Raw genomic sequence first — 18,183 nt, forward strand, 5'->3', positions numbered from 1 at the left:
GCGATTTCGGCGATGGCGGCGCCTCTGACTCAGCAGAGTTGTTAATCGCTCTTATCGCAAAATGCCGACCCCATAAAAAAAATTTCCCGTCGAAACCTCATCGTACACAAATGCCTGCCTCCACGATGTCGGGGCACGCGGTGAAGCGGAGGAAACTCAGCCCCGAATCGAACGATCCTCAAGGAAAGCGCAAGGATGATGCATCGAAGAACCATTTAGCCCGCAAGGGCAAGCAAGATCAGTCCGCAGAACTTGCTACGGCTACCGGTTTCTACAAATCAAACTTCTTCAAGCTTCAGATGGATGAACTGCTGACTGGGCTGAGACCAAATTATGACAAACAAGTCTCGAAGTTCCAGGATATTCTGCACAAGCTGAAAGATGTGATTGAAAGCTTACCCGAGAGATCTCCTCAATTCGTCCCAGAAGCCGAAAAAGAGTTGCGAACGACCTCTGAAATCGTGATCCCTTGGCCTGAGCCACGGCCAGCTAAAGATGTCAAGTACACCATGTCATATGCAAAGCCTGCCAACATCAATGTGGTGGGAAGCTTTACCCTACGGAATGGGGCAAAGACGACCGACGCTCGACCTGTCGATTTGGCAGTGACCATGCCGAACTCGATTTTTCAGGAGAAAGACTATGTGAACTATCGCTTTTTCCACAAACGGGCGTACTATATAGCATGCATCGCAGCAGGAATACAGGAGATTTCCAATGAGCTGGCCCTGGATGTCAGGTTTGGATTTCAAGATGGGGACAGCTTACGCCCAATCATTCTCTTAGAGCCTCTTTCTACCTCGAAAGCAGGTAAAGGCTCGTCTCAGCCCAAAATTCGCATTCTTACTGCTATTGATCCACAATTGTTTCCAATCACGAAGACTCTTCCAGGCAAATGTAATATCCGCCAAGGATCCACTGCCGGACAGACTGACAGTGGCGAGTCTACACCTTTCTACAACGCCAGTCTCAGATCAGAGGCTGCTGTCGCTCTCTTTCACAAACATCTTCATTCGACTGCGCAGAAGTGTGAGTCCTTTCGTGATGGATGCATTCTGGGACGAACTTGGCTGCAGCAACGAGGCTTTTCTAGCTCTTTTCAGAACGGAGGGTTTGGAGGTTTCGAATGGGCAGCTCTTGTTTTTTCTCTTGTTCGAAGGCGGTGGCCCGTCTGGCCAGCCGGTTCTTCTACGATCTTATAGCAGCTATCAGATCTTCAAGGCCACCATGCAATTCATTGCAGGCCGTGACTTGTCATCTCCGCTGATTCTCTTCGCCAATGACATCTCGGCCCCAGAAGGAGGTCCTGTTTTATACGATGGGCGGAGAGGACTGAACATTCTATACAAGATGACGCCTTGGACATATAAGGCTCTCCGACATGAAGCATCCATCACTCTTAAAATGTTGAATGAGTCTCGTGAAGACAATTTTGATCGGGTTTTCATTTTCAAGGTTGATGAACCCGCTTTACGGTTTGACCGACTCATACATTTCCCTAGTGCATTCAATGGCGATACCCTGCGGGCCCTTCGCTTGCAAAACACTCTACATACCACTCTTCTGAAAGCTTTTGGGGATAGAGTCAAACTCATCTCGCTGAGTAGCCAATGCGCTGGCTCTTGGCCTGTTCGCTCAAAGGCTTTGAACAAGAAAGCGAGCCATGGACTATCGGTTGGGTTTCTGCTTGATGCCGACAACGTAGGCCGGGTGGTTGACCATGGTCCACCCGCAGAGGAGAAGGAAGAAGCTGCTGCGTTCCGGGAATTTTGGGGGGAGAAGTCCGAGCTTCGACGGTTCAAAGATGGCAGCATCTTGGAAAGTTTGGTGTGGTCAGATCAGCAACCTGAGGACTCCATTGTACTTCAAATACTGGGTTACATCTTGCAACGCCACTTCCAGTTGTCGGAAGATGATTTTGACTTCACTGGCGACGAGTATGATCAGAAGCTGCTTGAGGAGGGCGACGGGGTCTTAACCTACTCTAGCTCTCCTTTCCAATCCATCAACGAGGCGTTCAAGGAGTTAGAGCGATCTATTGGAAACATGGAAGAAGTCCCCTTGACTATCCGGCATCTTGCGCCCGCAACTCCGCTACTCCGATACACCGCATTGCGTGTACAGGGTCATGGTGGAGGCCAAGAGCCCGCTGATGTCGCGCTTCAATTTGAAAGCTCTTCGCGTTGGCCCGATGATTTTGCAGCTATTCAAATGACCAAAGCCGCATTCTTACTGAAGATCGGCGACTGCTTGAAGTCATCCGGTGCTGCGTCCTCCTGTCAAGTTGGCCTTGAAAACGAATCGAGCAAAATACTCAACAATGCTTATCTCGATATTGTTCATAACTCAGGATTTCTCTTCCGCCTCAGAATCCACCATGACCGTGAACAGACTCTTCTTGAGCGTCGACTGAAGAACAAGACTATCAGCCCCCGAGAACGAGAAGAGGTTGCGTTTGCTCTCTTCAAATTCAAGCAGCTGTTTGTACATGCACCACGCCTGACTCAAGCGATGCGGAGTCTCTGTACTCGTTTCCCACTGCTCTCACCCACAATTCGATTGGTCAAGCATTGGTTCAACTCGCACCTTTTCTCGACCCAAATATCTGAAGAACTAATTGAGCTCCTGACTGTTCGTATCTTCACTCAGCCTTCGCCGTGGGATTGTCCTTCGAGTATCATGACTGGGTTCTTGCGGACTTTACATCTTCTTTCTCGCTGGGATTGGCATCAAGAACCTTTCATTGTCGATGTGAGTGGCGATCTGACCCCGGAGGTTACCGAAACCATTCGCACTCGTTTCACTGCCTGGCGTAATATTGACCCAGCGATGAACACTGTTGCATTGTTTGTGGCATCTGATATTGATACCGACGGCGTTACGTGGACCCAGTATGAAATGCCCTCGAAGGTGGTAGCTGGTCGGATGTCTGTCTTAGCGAAAGCGGCAATCAACTTGCTAAAGGAGCAGAGCCATGATATGGACCCATCTGATCTGTTCCAGACATCGCTGGCTCCTTACGATTTTGTTATCCATCTACAGCCCAAGTTCTTGGGAGCCCCTTCGGCTCCTCCGCCCAAGTTCAAGAACCTAGCAGGGATGAGTGTGTCGAACAAGACTAGCAAATTGGCTATTGTCAAGTCATTTGCACACGATGTCCACGCTTGTTATGGCCAGAACTTGCTCCTATTCCACGGCGATGACCATTGTCCTGTAATTGCTGGGGTTTGGAACCCACAGTCCTTGAAACCACGAAGTTGGAACCTGAAGACTGCGTATTCGACATATTCGGCCGGTTCCGACGAGCAGCAGGACCGTGTGGTCATCAATAAGCCAGCAATCTTGAACGAGATTGCTCGGCTGGGCGAGGGTCTTATTCATACAATTGAAACGAACATAGCAGATAAAGCAAATGTTTGATCAGGGTTGAAGGAAGAGAAATCATCTAAATTAGATCTGTCCTACTGGTGAATGTACATTACCTGCTAGCGCCGCTGCAATGCAAACAATTTAAAACAAAACACCCAGCACCAGCATTAATTCGCAGAGAAAAAAGAATCATTTTACATATCATGAAGAGCCCCGGTCTGACTTGCCTGATGGGACCTGCGAGGCAAACGAGCAGAATTTGTCCTTAATTGCCACGACCTCATAGGTACCTTCGTCAGACGTCTTGACGGTTTTGCGATGCTCGTAGGAGATATCATGTTTAATATCAAGCACCTCCGATTTCTTTCCCTTACGAGCATTGGAGCTTCGAATGTAACTATAAAAGACAATTAGCATAGGAAAACCAGGGCGCCAGCCAGGGTCCAAAAGTGAAGTTGATAAGACTTACGTGAACTCGAATGGGGGTGTTCCCCAGAAATCGAAATGGAGCTCGGCTTCTCCACCTTCGTGAATGTCCACGACCGAGACCTGGCCATTGCTAATTCGCACGCTGGGCATCTCGTGGATCACCTTAGTGATATCCTTATGGGCCTTGCATCTCCCACTGGCGCCATCACCGACTGCAGTGATGGTGAATTCTCCAGCCCGCTCTGCGATACGGCGGAAATTGGTGTTTTGTGAAGTAGCCTTGCGCTGAGCACCGTTGAACGTATAGAACACATCGAATGGGCGTGGCCCGAAAGGGAGAATGACAATCGCTCACCGACACAGTAGTCGACCTTGGACTCAAGGGGAATGATGGTCGGGACATCAGACACAGATACTCGAACGGAAGAGGCGTCATACTCAGTTGTTCGTTGGCAGCCACGAGAATCACGGACCTTGTTGATACTGACCACATGCTGACCAAGATCAAGATGGCGCCGAGGAATGGGCAGATTGTGCCGATTGGAGTTGATCTTCGGAATTGAAACAATTTCTGGCTTGGCATTCGAGTGGTGCTTAATGGTGATGTCCAACGAGAACGGCGGAACACCCTCCAAAGTGATAGGGATTGTTTCTTCACCAGTCGCGTCCTCTTTACAGAAGCCGTAGATATGGCCGGGGGAGTCGAAACGAGCCGTGGGCAGGGGATTCACTTTCTGAGTGACAACCAAAGCGCTACTCTTTGGATCATGGTCGTAGAGATTGTCGCTGACATCAGTAAATTTGTAGGTGTAGAGGCCAGGCTCAGAGGTCTCCATCTCGGTCGAAATCACATTCAGGCCGGTCCTTAGATTTCGCTGTCCAGTAGAAGCTGCACGGTCTGCCTTGCGACGTTGCTCGTACTGAAGAGCGAACGGAGGATTTCCGGAAAGGCGTAGCTCAAGACTGTCGTCGTCACCTTGGCAGACCTCGGATTTCGCATACTCCTTTGTTGATCCAATCACAGTGCCATCGACGGCGATAATTTGGGGTCGGGGTATCCAGGATACTTCAAATTCTTGCGCTGCTTGGTCCACAGTCCCCGGGCACGAGCTATCTCGGACCTCGAGAATCTCGTAAAGACCTTGTTGGGTCACTGTCAAAGCGCTATTCTCACTGAGGAATGTCTTCTCAACCGGAGCTTTGTCGACGTCCACGTTCTTATACTTTACAGACCATGGCCGCTCACCACTCAACCTCAGAGGCAGTTCGATCTTTGAACCTTGCAGGGCTTCAACACTGCGTTTCTTGTCGATTTCCCCGAATGCAACATGAGGCGGCTTGGACCTAGCATCGATTTTGAGAACGTCCTTCAAGTTGCGCTTGCAATTCGACTTATCTTTGACGCTCGTCAATACGAGGCTGTATTCACCACCGCTGATCAGCTTATCTGTGGTGATGGTCGCCGTCTCAGTGTCAGACTCGAGCACGTGCTTCGTCCTCTTGCCGTTGTGGATGAGCTCGTATTGCAAGGTCCATGGTGCTTCGCCCAAAAAGGAGACACCGGCAGATATGGACTCCCCGAAGCAAGCCTTGCGCGCTTGCCTTGGCCCGATAAAATGAGCAGAAGCAGGGGGCTTGACATCTTGTTCAAGAATAGCCACTTTGTCTTTCAATGACCGAGGAGAATAGACTGAGTCTTCGATATCCAGAAAGCGATAGCGGTAGAAGTCTGCCTCCGTTGGAGTCAGGTCTAACTGGCTTCGTAGTCCGCTGATGGTTTCCGTCCTTGTGAGCACTCCCTTGGAGTTCTCAACATTGTAGCGGACCCGGAATGGGGGCGACCCCGTAAGATCAAGGTCAACCACAAGACCGATTGCATTATTGGCACACCGATCGAATTTCTTCTCGGATTTTATCGAGAGCTCAGGTTCTGGTGGATTATGCAGGTAGCAGCTCGAAGGTTCCAAGATATCACCGGGGCAGAATTGACTGGAGACTGATGACAAAGAATACCAACCAGGTTCTTTGATGGGTGCCTTCTGATCCAATGACTTCATCACCAGCGTTCTAGAGGTCTGAGGATCCCCTGTCTTCAAGTCGGAGCCAGGATTGAAGGAATATGCGACGGAGAATGGACCATCGCCAGTATAACCCCCTCCAACAGGCTGGAATCTGACTGGAAGATCGACAGAATCTCCGCGGGCAACTTCAAGGGGGCGTTGATCATTGCAACCAGCGAAAGAAATAAGTGGGCGTTCATGAACCGAGAATTGATGCCACTGCGACAAAGATTTGCTAGTGGGACGTTCTCCATCCTCAAATATGGACGAATAATTGGCAATGTTCCCACACGCGTCGTGGACTTCTTCAACTGCGTAAAGCCAATCGCCGCCAACATTGAGTGATTCATTCAGAGGCACACTGATAATCTGACTTTGGGCCCATATATAGTCTGGTTGGTCGACGCTGAAAAGCGCACCGCCCTGTTTTTGACTCAAGAGGGGAGAACGGAGGTTATCAGGTTGAATGTTCTGAAAGGAGAACCCGCGGTCATGATGATTAACCTGACGGCTATATTTGATCTTTAACGGGGGCGTCCCCTCCACCTCAAGCACCAAATTCGACAACTCTCCCCTGCATTTGTTTGTATGGGAATTCTTGATCAATGCTCGCGGACAGGCCACTACCAATGCATCGGATGTGCGAGTTCGGACGTCTAGTTGGGACTCATCCACAACGCGCTGCAAACGGTAGATACCCGTCTTCTTGATCGGTATATGCAGGTCGCGGTAAGGAACTGGGTCGAGAGTCGCGTGTCTTTTGTCCGCTTGGCGCTTGATTTGCTTCAATTGCTTTGCCGGGATCGTTATAGTCTCATTTTCTCCCGTGTTCAGATCGAGCCGAAGCACCTCAATAAGGATGGGCTCGGTCTGGTTGACGCGGATGGGGAGGTCGATAACATTTTTCTGGGAGTCAAGGCACAGCGGATCGCGTTCCGGATTGAGGATGGCAGACCTAAAGGTTCGAAAAGGAAATTAGCCAAACACTCCAGCTATATTGGTTTCCTCCAACCCTTCACAACCGACGGATGACTTACCCCTCAGGCAAAATGTGCACAATTTGCTTTCCCAGGATCAAAGAAGCATTGTGAATAATGTCGCCAGGTTTGACTTTCCGCTCGGAGATCGATAGCTCACGGTCGTAGGCGATTTTGACCAATTCCGCTATCCAAATACCCAGAGGAATCTATGTAGCATTAGCGGTTTACAATTTCAATCATCAGGGCTGTGAGACATACCGGAATGCGGAACATTAGAAAAACATTACCAACCACATGAAGTAAGAAAACAGCAAGTGTGGTTGGGAAAGCCCACTCCAACCAAGGAATGCGCAAGGCTTGGAGGCCAAACAAGAAGACACCATCCACCGAAACCCATTTCAGAAACAACCATGTTGAGTCCAGCTCGTCGGACGCAGTCCAAGACTCATACACGCGCCATGCATTGAGGACCAGATAAAAGGCTACCACATAGAGTCGCTGGGAGGGAGCGTCGACCAAATGGACGGGCACCAAAGGTGTGCTCGAAGGCTCGGCAGGCTTGGGTGGCTTTGCCGGAGATTTGGCTGGGGACTTTATCGGGGACTTGGCTGATGACCTCGGCTCTTTGACGTCACGGGGCTTGGAGCGAGGAGTTTCAAAGAGCTTTCTTCTCGTTGTAATTGTTTGAGGCGTCTGAGGAAAAGCAGACGGAAGACGAGGAGTGCCACTCATGGCATGCTGTGGTAGCTAGGAACTGGGGGAAGGATTAGGTGAGAGCTTTTGGCGAGAGAAAGTCAAAGGTGACCCTCTGTATTCGCAATTCCCCCTCTTCACCAGAAAGCTGTCCGGAGGGCGAATTGGAGGTGGTGGGGTTGGCTTGAAGGCGCGAGGGGAGGAACAACAAGAAAAAAGTGAAGTTGCCGAGCTCAAGAGGAACGCGGGAAACGCGTCAGGCTAAGGCTCCGGATCCAGTGACATGCCAGTATTCTCAGCCATCAGGGCGACACCATCTCTTTGTTCCCTAATTTGGGAGTTGGATCGTCCATTTAGGCTGTTTTGATCTTCTCCAGCTTGGGGTTTCATCCATCGATCCATCCTCAAGAGCTTTGCATTCCACCATGGTTCCACGAACCAAGAAGCGACGCCTGACCGACTCTGCAGAAGACAAAAGTCAGGAGATTTGCAAGCCTGCTACTCTCGCCCAGAAGGACAGTTGGAATGGCTTCTGCGAGATTGAATCAGAACCAGTGTGTTGAGCTTCTCTTGCATCAGTTCTCCTTGCTCATGGGATCGATTAGGCTCTATTCAATGTGATGCTCCGGGAATTTGGAGTAAAAGGCGTGAAGATCCAGGAGATCATCTCCCTAGATGAGGAGATGCTGGAATTCCTCAAGTAAGTCCGCGATGGAAGTGACGTACGGCAGAATTGCTCGTTCATCGTGCGACAGTAAGCCTATCTATGGCCTGATCTTCCTATTTCGCTGGCGAGAGGACGATGCCGAGAAGCAAGAGGCCAGCTGCCCGGATGGTCTTTGGTTTGCAAATCAGGTAATTTCACTACCACTACGCCGGGGAGCACTGGACCTGGAGCTGACTCCGGCTCTTAGACTGCGGATAACGCTTGCGCTAGCGTGGCTTTGCTCAATATCGTCAACAATATACCTGACATTGAATTGGGAGAGCACCTCCGGCACTTCAAAGAGTTCACCATGCCTTTTACTCCAGCCCTTCGAGGCGACGCAATCAACAATTTCGAATTCGTCAAGCGGGTGCATAATTCCTTTGCTCGGTATGTATATGGATCATTCGCTGTTGACTAGCTACTAACAAAGGTCTATGCGAAAAGAAAGATGGATATCCTGAGTACCGACTTCCAACTCAAGTCTGAATCTAAGAACAAAAAGCGATCGAAGGGGCAAGAAGACAGCGAGTCAGATGTGACTTTCCATTTTATCGCATTCATGCCAGCTTTGGGCCAACTCTGGAAATTTGATGGTCTAGAACGGCAGCCTCAAGCACTTGGTAAGGACCAGAACCCATGACATATTTTTCACCCTCATCCCTACCTCTTTATTCCCCGATGACGGAATTCGTGATCCGGGCCTGAAATTTTTCGGACCCCTTAACCTCCTTTTTCGTTCCGATTGAGATGAGTGAGTGTATAATGTGCTAACGTCCTTTGAAGGTGCATGTTCGGTGGATGACTGGTTGCAAGTGGCTAGGCCCAACATTCTCGACCGCATGGCGGCGTATGAGGAGGGCCAGATCGAATTTTCCATTCTTGGGCTAGTCCGGGACCCCATCCTCGACCTTACCAAGCAGCTTGCTTGTAATGTGCGGCAGCTAGAGAGGCTTAATGCGCGATTATTAGCTTCTGACGAACAACCTTCCGTGAAAGCCATGCTAGCGGATCTCAACGAAACCCTGCTGGGTCCAGATCTTTCTTTCGAACTGACACCCGCTGCGATTAATGCGGCATCTATCCCCGAAGTGGAGTTTGACAGCTGCTCAATACCGGAGCTACAGGAAGAGCTCAGAAAGCTTCGAGACGAGCAGCAGATGTTGCGGGGCCGGATACGTGAGGAGCAGCAGTCTCAGCGGTTAGACGAAGACCATGCGACCGGGAGACGATACGATTATGGACCGGCTGTGCGGACATGGTTGCGATTCCTAGCACGCAAGCAACTCTTGGCGGAGTTGTTGGACTGAGTCCAAGGCAAATGGAGAAGTAGAGCTGACCCCTCGTGGCCCAGTGATTGGCCCACACTTCCATACCTTAATTCCTTAATTCTTCCCTTAATACCTCACTGTTTTTGGTGACGTACACTTTACAGGAAAGCGGCAGGTAGCAGGTAGCAGGTACCCGGTTGAATAGGCATCGTATGCTGATCTTGAAGGTCTCCCGGACATTCAAGACTCATGGGCGAAAGATAAGAACCTAATACGCAGTAGTTAGAACCCATTCCAAGTATACAACTCCAATGTACATTCCCCACTTGCCTGCCGGGGGGCAAAAAATTAAGGTCGCCCACCGCCTGTTTCTTGCATTAGATCTTCCCTCCCCTTCAACTTCACTTGGTTCATTCTTGATATAAGTCTGGAATCTTGTCAGACTCCTCTTTGTGTGTTCCCTGCCTTTGGTGTCAAGGGCCATCGCCCGCGATCCTATTTTATCTGCTTGAACGCGTCAACCCCCGCATTCCCGCTTTGTCTGAAGCTCTCCTGACAACCCTGTCGCCACATAATGTCATCGCCCGTGGCCGAGAAGGCTCCCGATGATTCTTCCAAGCTGAAGACCTTCCTATCCATCCTCCGAAAGTGAGTTGCATCGCTCTTCGCTCTCTTTTGTCTGAGGAAATAGCTGCGTATACCGGAAGACAATGAAAAGGCAGACCAATGAAAAGCAAATCACGGGAAGACAGACGATGCTGATACCACGATAACCCAGGTTCGTGGGTGTGACAGATATCGCCTCAGTTCGATTCTCACTACCGGCTCAGCTACTAGAACCGCGCCCCAATCTAGGTATGTCTACAAGAGCACGGACACAGCAAGACGAGTAATTCGAGGCAGAAGCTGATATGACAATTAGAATACTGGAACTACCTGGACCGACCGGAAACCTTTGCCAGGTCAGCAACGTAACCCATCCATCATGTAAGCGCTCATATGCTGACTCCAGAGCTACAGTATCGGCACCTCCGATGATGAGTTGGGTCGGATGCTGGAAGTGTTGAAGTTCTGGTTCACAAAAGACCTGGTATATACTTCCGCGTATCATACTTGTCGCCTGGGATCTTATGCTGAAATGTGCCGCAGAAATACATCAAAGGGAAACCCTGCAAGCCCTATAATTCAACCCTGGGAGAGTTCTTCCGAGTGAGTAACGGCGCAAAGACAGCTGCTGGTTGCGGGTGGGTTGTGCTGATGATTTGAAACAGTGCAGCTGGGATGTGACAGAAGGAGACGCCTCCGAAGCAAATGTACCGGGTGTAAAAGTCAATGGTGCTGCTGCCACAGATGGAGGAGAACCTGTTAAGGTGTGTTACCTGACTGAGCAGACCTCACATCACCCTCCGGTCTCAGCCTTCTACATTGACTGCCCCCAACGAGGCGTCTCAGCGCGAGGATTCGACCAGATCAGTGCCAAGTTCACCGGTACCAATATTAGAGTGAGCCCGGGAGAGCATAACCTCGGCATCTTTGTCAACATCGAGAAGCGAGATAACGAGGAATATCAGTTGACGCACCCACATGCCTACCTGGGAGGCCTGCTGCGTGGCGCACTAGCGATCACTGTGTCAGATGCAGCATATATCACCTGCCGCAAGACTCGAATGAAGGCTATCTTGCAGTACTTGGAAGAGGGATGGATCGGGCGTTCCCAGCATCGGCTTGAGGGTGTTATCTTCCGCTTCAACCCCGACAAGGATACTACCACAAGGATCAAGGATGTTGCAGAGAAGGACGTGGTCGCCCGCATTAGCGGATCCTGGCACGGCAAAATCACATATACCGTCGCCGGAAGTAAGGAATCCCAGGTCCTCATTGATGTCGAGCCGCTCTTCCCTGCCTCCAAGAACGTGCCTCCCGATGAACAACAGCTCTCCAATGAATCCCTGAAATTCTGGGGTGATGTTACAAACGCCATCACAAGCAAGCAATTCACGCAAGCAACCAAACTCAAGCAGGATATTGAGGAGCGTCAACGCCAGCGCGCTGCGGAACGGAAAGCGAGCAACGAGGAATGGAAGCCTCGCTTTTTCACAGGAGCCCTCACTCCGCTGGGTAAACCCGAGCTGACTGAAGAGGGTCAGAAAGTCCTACAAGGCATTAGGGATGGAGACTACTCCTTGGAAGAAAGTACAGTTAAAGGCGCTTAGATACACAATGGCTGCGGTTGTGGGTTTTATTACGGTGGTGAATCGATGGCGTATCTGGCATACGACCACGTTTCACCTCGGCGTCTTGTGTTCAGCCTTACCCTCTGCATATTAGAATTATTTCCCCCTTGCTTCGTTTTCAACAGTGTTGTATATTTTCCATTCCTGTTCTGAATATTCACGTGGGCGAATGGATGGCTTTCTTGCTGACTCTACGAGGTTTGTAATTCCCTTACGATCAGAATGGAGATAGACTCGTCTGTTAGCATATTCTCTTAAATCCATTGACACCGAGGGAAGAGAATACGTAGATAGTGTCAAATTCTCGAACGAATATGCATGACAAAATCTTATGTACAGGTAGCTCATGACCTGAAGCCGGACTCAAAAAGAAAACAAATGTAAAAAAGCATGAAGCCCCCCCCCCATCCCATTGTAACACCCAAAATCCAGAATCACCCACTGAACAGCTACAGTAAGAAAGATAAGGGTCATTAACGGCATTACGCATCAGGAATTCTGCGGATGAACCTAAGCCGTGGCGCTCACAACTTTGCTAAAGCCCGCTGTCACGGTCTTCGTGATCTCCTCGTTCTTGTGAGGCAATAACGACAAGGCGTAGGCAACGTCGTTCCATTGCCGCTCAGTTTCGCACCGCGGGAGTCGAGCAGCGAGTTTATCGGCCAATTGTCGAGCGTGTTTCTCCTGAAGAGGAAACCTCAGTAAATGCATCATTTGGGAACGGGTGATATGTGTAGAGACGACGATAGCTTACCTTTTCAACAAATCCAATCAAGAATTTGACAATGCGCCGGAGGGCTGCCTCGTCGAGGTTACGCTCAGCACTCAACAGACTGAACATATCGACAAAGTGGTTGTAAACAGCGTTGTCCTTGGTAGCCAGTTCTGTGAAAAACATCCGCGCCAGGTCCGCGATCTTCTTGTCTTCGTCTTCCAGACATTTAGCCATCTCCCCGAGCTGGCCTTTGACCTTGACCTGACCAGCCAGAATAAGGAAGGTTAATGTCATGAGACATGTGCGCTTGACAGAGGCATCATCATCGTTGAGACGTCGGTAAAGGAAATCCGTATTTTCGTCAATGAGATGGTTAAAGCAGACAGCCATATCTCCAAGTGCGATCACAGCATTGCTGCGAACAATGGGATCTTCGGAGCGCTCCATAATCGTAATCAAAAGTGGTAGGTTCTTCTCACAGTATTCCGCGGATACACACATCAGCTTGGCCATACATAATGTAGCCGATGCTTGCAGATCACGATCCGCATAGGTATTGTTGTTGGCACAAATCTCGGCAACCAAGGGTCCGAACTTGGCGAGAAGGGAGTTATCTCCATAGAGAAGTTCACGCTCCCGAATATGAGCCATGGCATCCGTAAAGTCGTCTTCGGTGGTACCTCCGATGAGATCGAGTTCGTCATCATCGGTATTGTCTGTGTTCCTCTGAGCAGCAGCCTCTGCGGTTTTGTTCTTCTCTTGCTCCGCCTTACGGCGTTTGAAATCAAGCTCACACAGCTCGAGATGAACGATTTGCTTGATGGCAATATGGCCAACAACAAAGAGAAGCTGCGACAGGGCCGCAGATGAAGGCTTGAGCTTTGAACCTTGTTCATCAGTCGAAGCAGTCCCGGGTCTTTGCTCTTCGCCTTCCGCTGAGGTATGGGAAGATGAGGGGCGTTGAAGATGAGGCTGGAAAACAAATCGAGTCTTCCGGCGGAGAATGTCTGAGCAAAGAGCATCAGGATGCTTTGAAAGGGTGTAGATAGCACCAACTGCCTGCTCTGCAACACCATACCACTCCTTGCTATTAGAGCTGATCTCGAGCATGGCAGCGAGCTTGGTCAGAACCGCATGGTCGTTGGCAATTTTGGAAATGCCAATATCTTTGGACTTGGCCTGGCGACCAGGCATCATTCGTCGTAAAGCAATACATGTGTACTTAGCCAGAACAAGATCAGATCTTCCCAGCCCGCCAAGGCCGATCCGTAGCATCGCCTCAATCTCCTTGACTACCACCTCGGGGTCAGCTAATGCAAGCATTCCGAGTACGATAATTGAGCCTCGGCGTTGAGTTTTCGAAATTTCTTTCTTCTGAACACTGTAGACTTGCCAAAGCTTGGCTATCACTGCGTCAGATATGTGCCCAGCTTTCATCATTGTACTCATCAGTTGCTCAAGGCAGGTGAGTTCGGCTGGTGTTGATCCAAACGTCAGACTAATCATGTTCCGCGCAATGTAGTTCGCTGCGTCATTAGAGCTGAAGGAGGCTGGCGCATCAAAAAAGAGGCCCTTATAGCAGTCAATGAGATGAGTCTGGACACCTTTTCCTTCATCGCTGTTGCCCTTGGTCCAGATCAAACGGAGCATGCGTCTGATTCCAGCTCGAGCAGTCTCGACCTTGTAGGCGTCAAGCACCACGAAAAAGTCCATGGCTTCGATGACTTCACTCTTGTTACGGGAAGAGAGTAGCTGGGACACAATGGTGGAACCAGAGTGAAGAACTTCAATGAAGCGCAACGCCTCATTGTAGTACTTTCTCGTGAGTTGCAAGCGAGTCAACAATTCCGAAATCGCCGCTTGTTCTGCTGCCTTTTGCACAGCTATTTCCTTCTCTTCTTCGGTCATTCTGGGGGCTTTCGAAGGAGAGTCATCGGGCAGTTGAGTTGCTTCATCCAAAAGTTCACTATCTGGCATCTGAGTAACATCTGCGTCGAAGCCGGGGGTCTCGGGGGGTCTCAAGGCGTTTAATTCTGCGTCTACACCGTCCAATCTCTCCGCCCAGTCCTTGTATGAAAGTTGGCCACCGTGCATGACGCTGAAGGGGTGCGTTGCGACAAGCTTTGAAAGTAATTTGATCGCATTACGTCGCACATTGCTGCTTTTGTCTTCCAAGCTTCGCGCGGCTAGCTCAGCAGCGCGTTGGCGTCTCTTGGGGAACTTCTGCTCCAAGTCACAGATGCGCATGAAGACTTGGATTGTCCTGCATCGACAATATGGGTTGATATCCAAGAACCGCTCCTCCAGCACGTCGAAAAAGGCGTTGATTTGGGTCTTGTAGTTTTCGCTGGGTTCTTCTTGTCGACTTAAGTCAGAAATGAGGTTGCCGCAGACCTCTATGACCGCGCATCGCAATGTATATGCCTGGTTTCGAGATCAGCAATAGTTACCGCGAGTCTTCAGCGTAGATTTCTACCTCACTATCAAGCTGCTTCGCTAAGAGGGTCATTTGCTTGATAATCAACCTTGGAGCTAACTCAGATAGCTTGATTATGAATGCTGAAACAGATTTCGGCCCTCGCGTATCGTTGGAATTGAACTCTTTGTTTCCAAGTTCCCTGCTTCAGATTAGAATGGAAACAAGCAGCGTAGGAAGGTTGGGCAAGTACTTCAAAATCTCATCCGAAAGCTGCGGATAGTCATATTGCTCTGAAAGGATGTGCAGGAACTCGGCCATGGGCTCTGATAGATGCTCGAAGTAGGTCAAACTTTGTACGATGGATGTTTGGGCACCTGTGGCTCGAATTAGTTCCTAACCAGAGATGAATACCCAGGAACTTTGGTGTTGGTCGTACCAAATGCATGGCCGTGATGCTTTACAGCGATACACAAGACCTTAAACGCATGCATGCGAATCGCCATACTTTTGACCCGCTGCTCACTCTCCAAAATGAGATAGATTGTGCGCGTGAAAAGGTTGATGAAGGTATCGCGGTCCGAGGTGGTTAGGAATATGCGGCTCAGTTTTAGTTTCATTACCTTGCACATGGTCTCCATAGAAATCTGAATTTGAGGAGTCCAATCCCATTGGCCATCCTTGGCGGATTTCTTCGACTTGGGTCCTCCACGGCGGGCAGGCGCAGACTCAGCAGTTTTTTCGGCGGCTTTCACCTCGACGGCAGACAGGGCCCATTGGAGGAGAAATCCGTACATTTCCAGGAGCTGCTTGTGGTGTTGGATCGCATCCTGCTCGTCAGCTTCTAGGTCTCCATGGATAATGTCGGCTTCCACGGAGAGTCCAGATACGATCAGGTCCAGCACCTTGCTTAGCGATTTGGCGGAGAGGAGGGTCGGATATCTGTAGGGTTTCAAAAGTTCAGAGTCGATTCCAGGCGGGAAAGAGCCTCGAAGGAGAAGTTGGGAGGGACCGGGGCGCACTTTAACAACAGTTGGAGGGAATCAAAGAATGAGGCCCTCGTCAATCCTTCAGGGTTCTCCGCAACAGCATCCACGATCGGATTCAATACATTATCCACTAGGGCGGGCGACAACTGGTCGGGGTCATTTTCACAGTCGAGGAGTTCCGGTTCAGCATCAGGTGTTGGTATAGAAGCTGGATCACTCAAGTAATACTTGAGCGAATCGTTGATATCGAATTGTATTCTCTCTTCCATGGTGGGCGAGGGGCTGGGGGGGAGGAAGGAGAAGGTCCAGAGTCGGAGATCGAAGAGGAGGGGAGGAGTGTAAACAAACAAGAGCGGGTCCCTGCCAGACGATACCGCCCGCAATTCCGCGGCGTATTTTACTATTACCAACGCGTAAACAACGCTTTTGCTGGGATAGCTTCTTCTTTGCCTCCCTTGCTGTTAAAATTCATCTGTCTTGACCTCTTACGCGCTTGGGAGATTTTGAGATCCTTACCACCCTGTATTGACCGCACACCCCATTACCATGTCGGCCTTTCGAGCCGCACCGCCGGGCGTGTTTGAGCTTCAGCGTAGTAGCTCTTTCCAAGCCTCTAAGGCTCCCGCACACCGATACGCGCCTGAAGAGGGCCAGAGAAAGGCTTCGAATTCGGAGGTACGAGAAACGGAGTACGACTACGAAGATGAAGAGGTAGACGAGTCTGTTCGAGAAGACATGACAAAGTTGGAAGACACATTTCCTGGCATTTCCGAACGCTTTAGACTGGTGAATCGAATCGGAGAAGGTGTGTGCCGCTGAAGCTCGAATTTCATTTGTGGACTGATACTGAGACGTTTTTAGGGACATTTTCAACCGTTTATAAAGCCGAAGATCTCTTGTACGACCATTATGACAACGACTGGGACATATTCGGGCAAGCACAGCAAAAGGAAGCATGGGTCAGTCCACCTTCGAAACGGCGTCGGGTTAATGGTGAGCAAACAGCTCGCCGGAATTGCCGTTACGTGGCGTTGAAGAAGATTTATGTCACCAGCAGCCCTATTCGGATCCAAAATGAGCTTGAATTGCTCCATGACCTCCGCGGTTGTCGAGCGGTGTGTCCTCTCATCACAGCATTCCGATACCAGGATCAGGTCGTGGCCGTGCTTCCTTATTTTCCTCACACCGATTTCCGTATTCAATACCGAACCTTTATGGTAGCGGACATGCGTCACTATCTTCGGTCGTTGCTTACTGCTTTACAATCTGTTCATGAACATGACATATTACACCGGGATATCAAGCCAACGTAAGTCCACACCTGCATTTTTGATTCGATCTCTTCGGCTTACTGATGAGCTTTAGAAACTTCCTTTACAACCCAGAATTGAAGGAAGGTGTCCTTGTAGACTTTGGACTCGCGGAGGTGAGCTCTACTCTTCCTTAAAACTTACCGATGGTGTTGCTGACCATTCCCTCCTCACTCTATAGCGGCAGGGTTCAGAATACACGAGTGCATGCCTCTGTACTCATCAATCATACGTCCGTCGCAGTCGAATTGTATCCAGCCACTACTCCAAGAATCCACCTTCATCAGGACTTTCGGCTGGATACCCCAAAAATGATTCTCGGCCATCAAGGCGGGCAAATCGTGCTGGGACTCGAGGATTTCGAGCGCCCGAGGTGCTTTTCAAATGCACATCCCAAACAACCAAAATTGATATGTGGTCTGTCGGTGTGATTCTGCTCACTTTGCTCGGTCGTCGCTTTCCCTTCTTCAACTCGGCCGACGATATTGACGCTATGATTGAAATGTCGAGCATCTTCGGCATTCGGCGCATGAAAGCAGCGTCGGCTATGCATGGCCAAATTTTTGAAACCAACATTCCTACCATTGGGGAGAAAGGTTACAGTTGGGAGAAGCTGATCAAATGGTCCAGTTGTGTAGAGGATCTTACTGAAAGCGAGCTCCAAGCTACACGTCTTCTTTCGGGACTGATGGAACTGGATCCAAACAAGCGTTTCAGTGCAGAAGAAGCACTCCAGCATGAGTTTTTCACCAATCCTGTTCATCACGATGTTAAATGGGGAGGCAACCCGGACAGTGCCGACTCGGCGAGGACGATGAGGCCGTGGAAGAAGAAGAAGAAGATGAAGTTGCGATGCTATGATGATCAATGTCCGTACAACGTATAATGCACTGCTGATGGTCCACGATGCTTCTATTCTGCAATAAACTCTTCTCACTTTACTCCTATGATCACAAGGCTCAAACAGCTTCAGATCTTGTATAATATGCACGCCAAAAAACTGAGGATTTG

General features: G+C 49.8%; 6 protein-coding genes across 6 annotated transcripts; 4 read left to right on the forward strand and 2 right to left on the reverse strand.

Annotated features, from left to right (window-relative positions):
• Window positions 1-125: 125 nt before the first annotated feature.
• N7468_009001 (rRNA-processing protein UTP22) lies at window positions 126-3,420 on the forward strand (the record flags this gene model as incomplete). The annotated part of the gene is made up of 2 exons (XM_058478297.1): window positions 126-1,027; window positions 1,077-3,420. The coding sequence occupies 2 exons, from the start codon at window positions 126-128 to the stop codon at window positions 3,418-3,420; spliced, it is 3,246 nt and encodes a 1,081-aa protein (XP_058326627.1).
• Window positions 3,421-3,570: 150 nt separating this feature from the next.
• On the reverse strand, window positions 3,571-7,570 carry N7468_009002 (uncharacterized protein; the record flags this gene model as incomplete). The annotated part of the gene is made up of 5 exons (XM_058478298.1): window positions 3,571-3,766; window positions 3,839-4,083; window positions 4,158-6,813; window positions 6,896-7,044; window positions 7,097-7,570. The coding sequence occupies 5 exons, from the start codon at window positions 7,568-7,570 to the stop codon at window positions 3,571-3,573; spliced, it is 3,720 nt and encodes a 1,239-aa protein (XP_058326628.1).
• Window positions 7,571-7,956: 386 nt separating this feature from the next.
• Window positions 7,957-9,547, forward strand: N7468_009003 (ubiquitin C-terminal hydrolase 37; the record flags this gene model as incomplete). The annotated part of the gene is made up of 6 exons (XM_058478299.1): window positions 7,957-8,085; window positions 8,137-8,231; window positions 8,287-8,386; window positions 8,446-8,627; window positions 8,685-8,860; window positions 9,024-9,547. 6 exons carry the CDS (start codon window positions 7,957-7,959, stop codon window positions 9,545-9,547), a joined length of 1,206 nt encoding a protein of 401 aa, XP_058326629.1.
• A 535-nt stretch (window positions 9,548-10,082) lies between these two features.
• Window positions 10,083-11,721, forward strand: N7468_009004 (putative oxysterol binding protein (Orp8); the record flags this gene model as incomplete). Its single annotated transcript, XM_058478300.1, has 6 exons — window positions 10,083-10,156; window positions 10,287-10,363; window positions 10,431-10,470; window positions 10,529-10,598; window positions 10,658-10,717; window positions 10,780-11,721. The coding sequence occupies 6 exons, from the start codon at window positions 10,083-10,085 to the stop codon at window positions 11,719-11,721; spliced, it is 1,263 nt and encodes a 420-aa protein (XP_058326630.1).
• Window positions 11,722-12,252: 531 nt separating this feature from the next.
• Window positions 12,253-16,131, reverse strand: N7468_009005 (condensin subunit YCS4; the record flags this gene model as incomplete). The annotated part of the gene is made up of 6 exons (XM_058478301.1): window positions 12,253-12,426; window positions 12,497-14,881; window positions 14,934-15,075; window positions 15,127-15,250; window positions 15,313-15,815; window positions 15,896-16,131. 6 exons carry the CDS (start codon window positions 16,129-16,131, stop codon window positions 12,253-12,255), a joined length of 3,564 nt encoding a protein of 1,187 aa, XP_058326631.1.
• Window positions 16,132-16,408: 277 nt separating this feature from the next.
• On the forward strand, window positions 16,409-18,058 carry N7468_009006 (serine/threonine protein kinase CDC7; the record flags this gene model as incomplete). Its single annotated transcript, XM_058478302.1, has 4 exons — window positions 16,409-16,667; window positions 16,724-17,171; window positions 17,228-17,288; window positions 17,354-18,058. 4 exons carry the CDS (start codon window positions 16,409-16,411, stop codon window positions 18,056-18,058), a joined length of 1,473 nt encoding a protein of 490 aa, XP_058326632.1.
• Between the last annotated feature and the right edge of the window lie 125 nt (window positions 18,059-18,183).

This window comes from Penicillium chermesinum, assembly GCF_028974085.1.
Source record: "Penicillium chermesinum strain IBT 19713 chromosome Unknown utg000007l:1.0-2695246.0:1.0-2697696.0, whole genome shotgun sequence".
NCBI classification, from domain to species: Eukaryota; Fungi; Ascomycota; class Eurotiomycetes; order Eurotiales; family Aspergillaceae; genus Penicillium; species Penicillium chermesinum.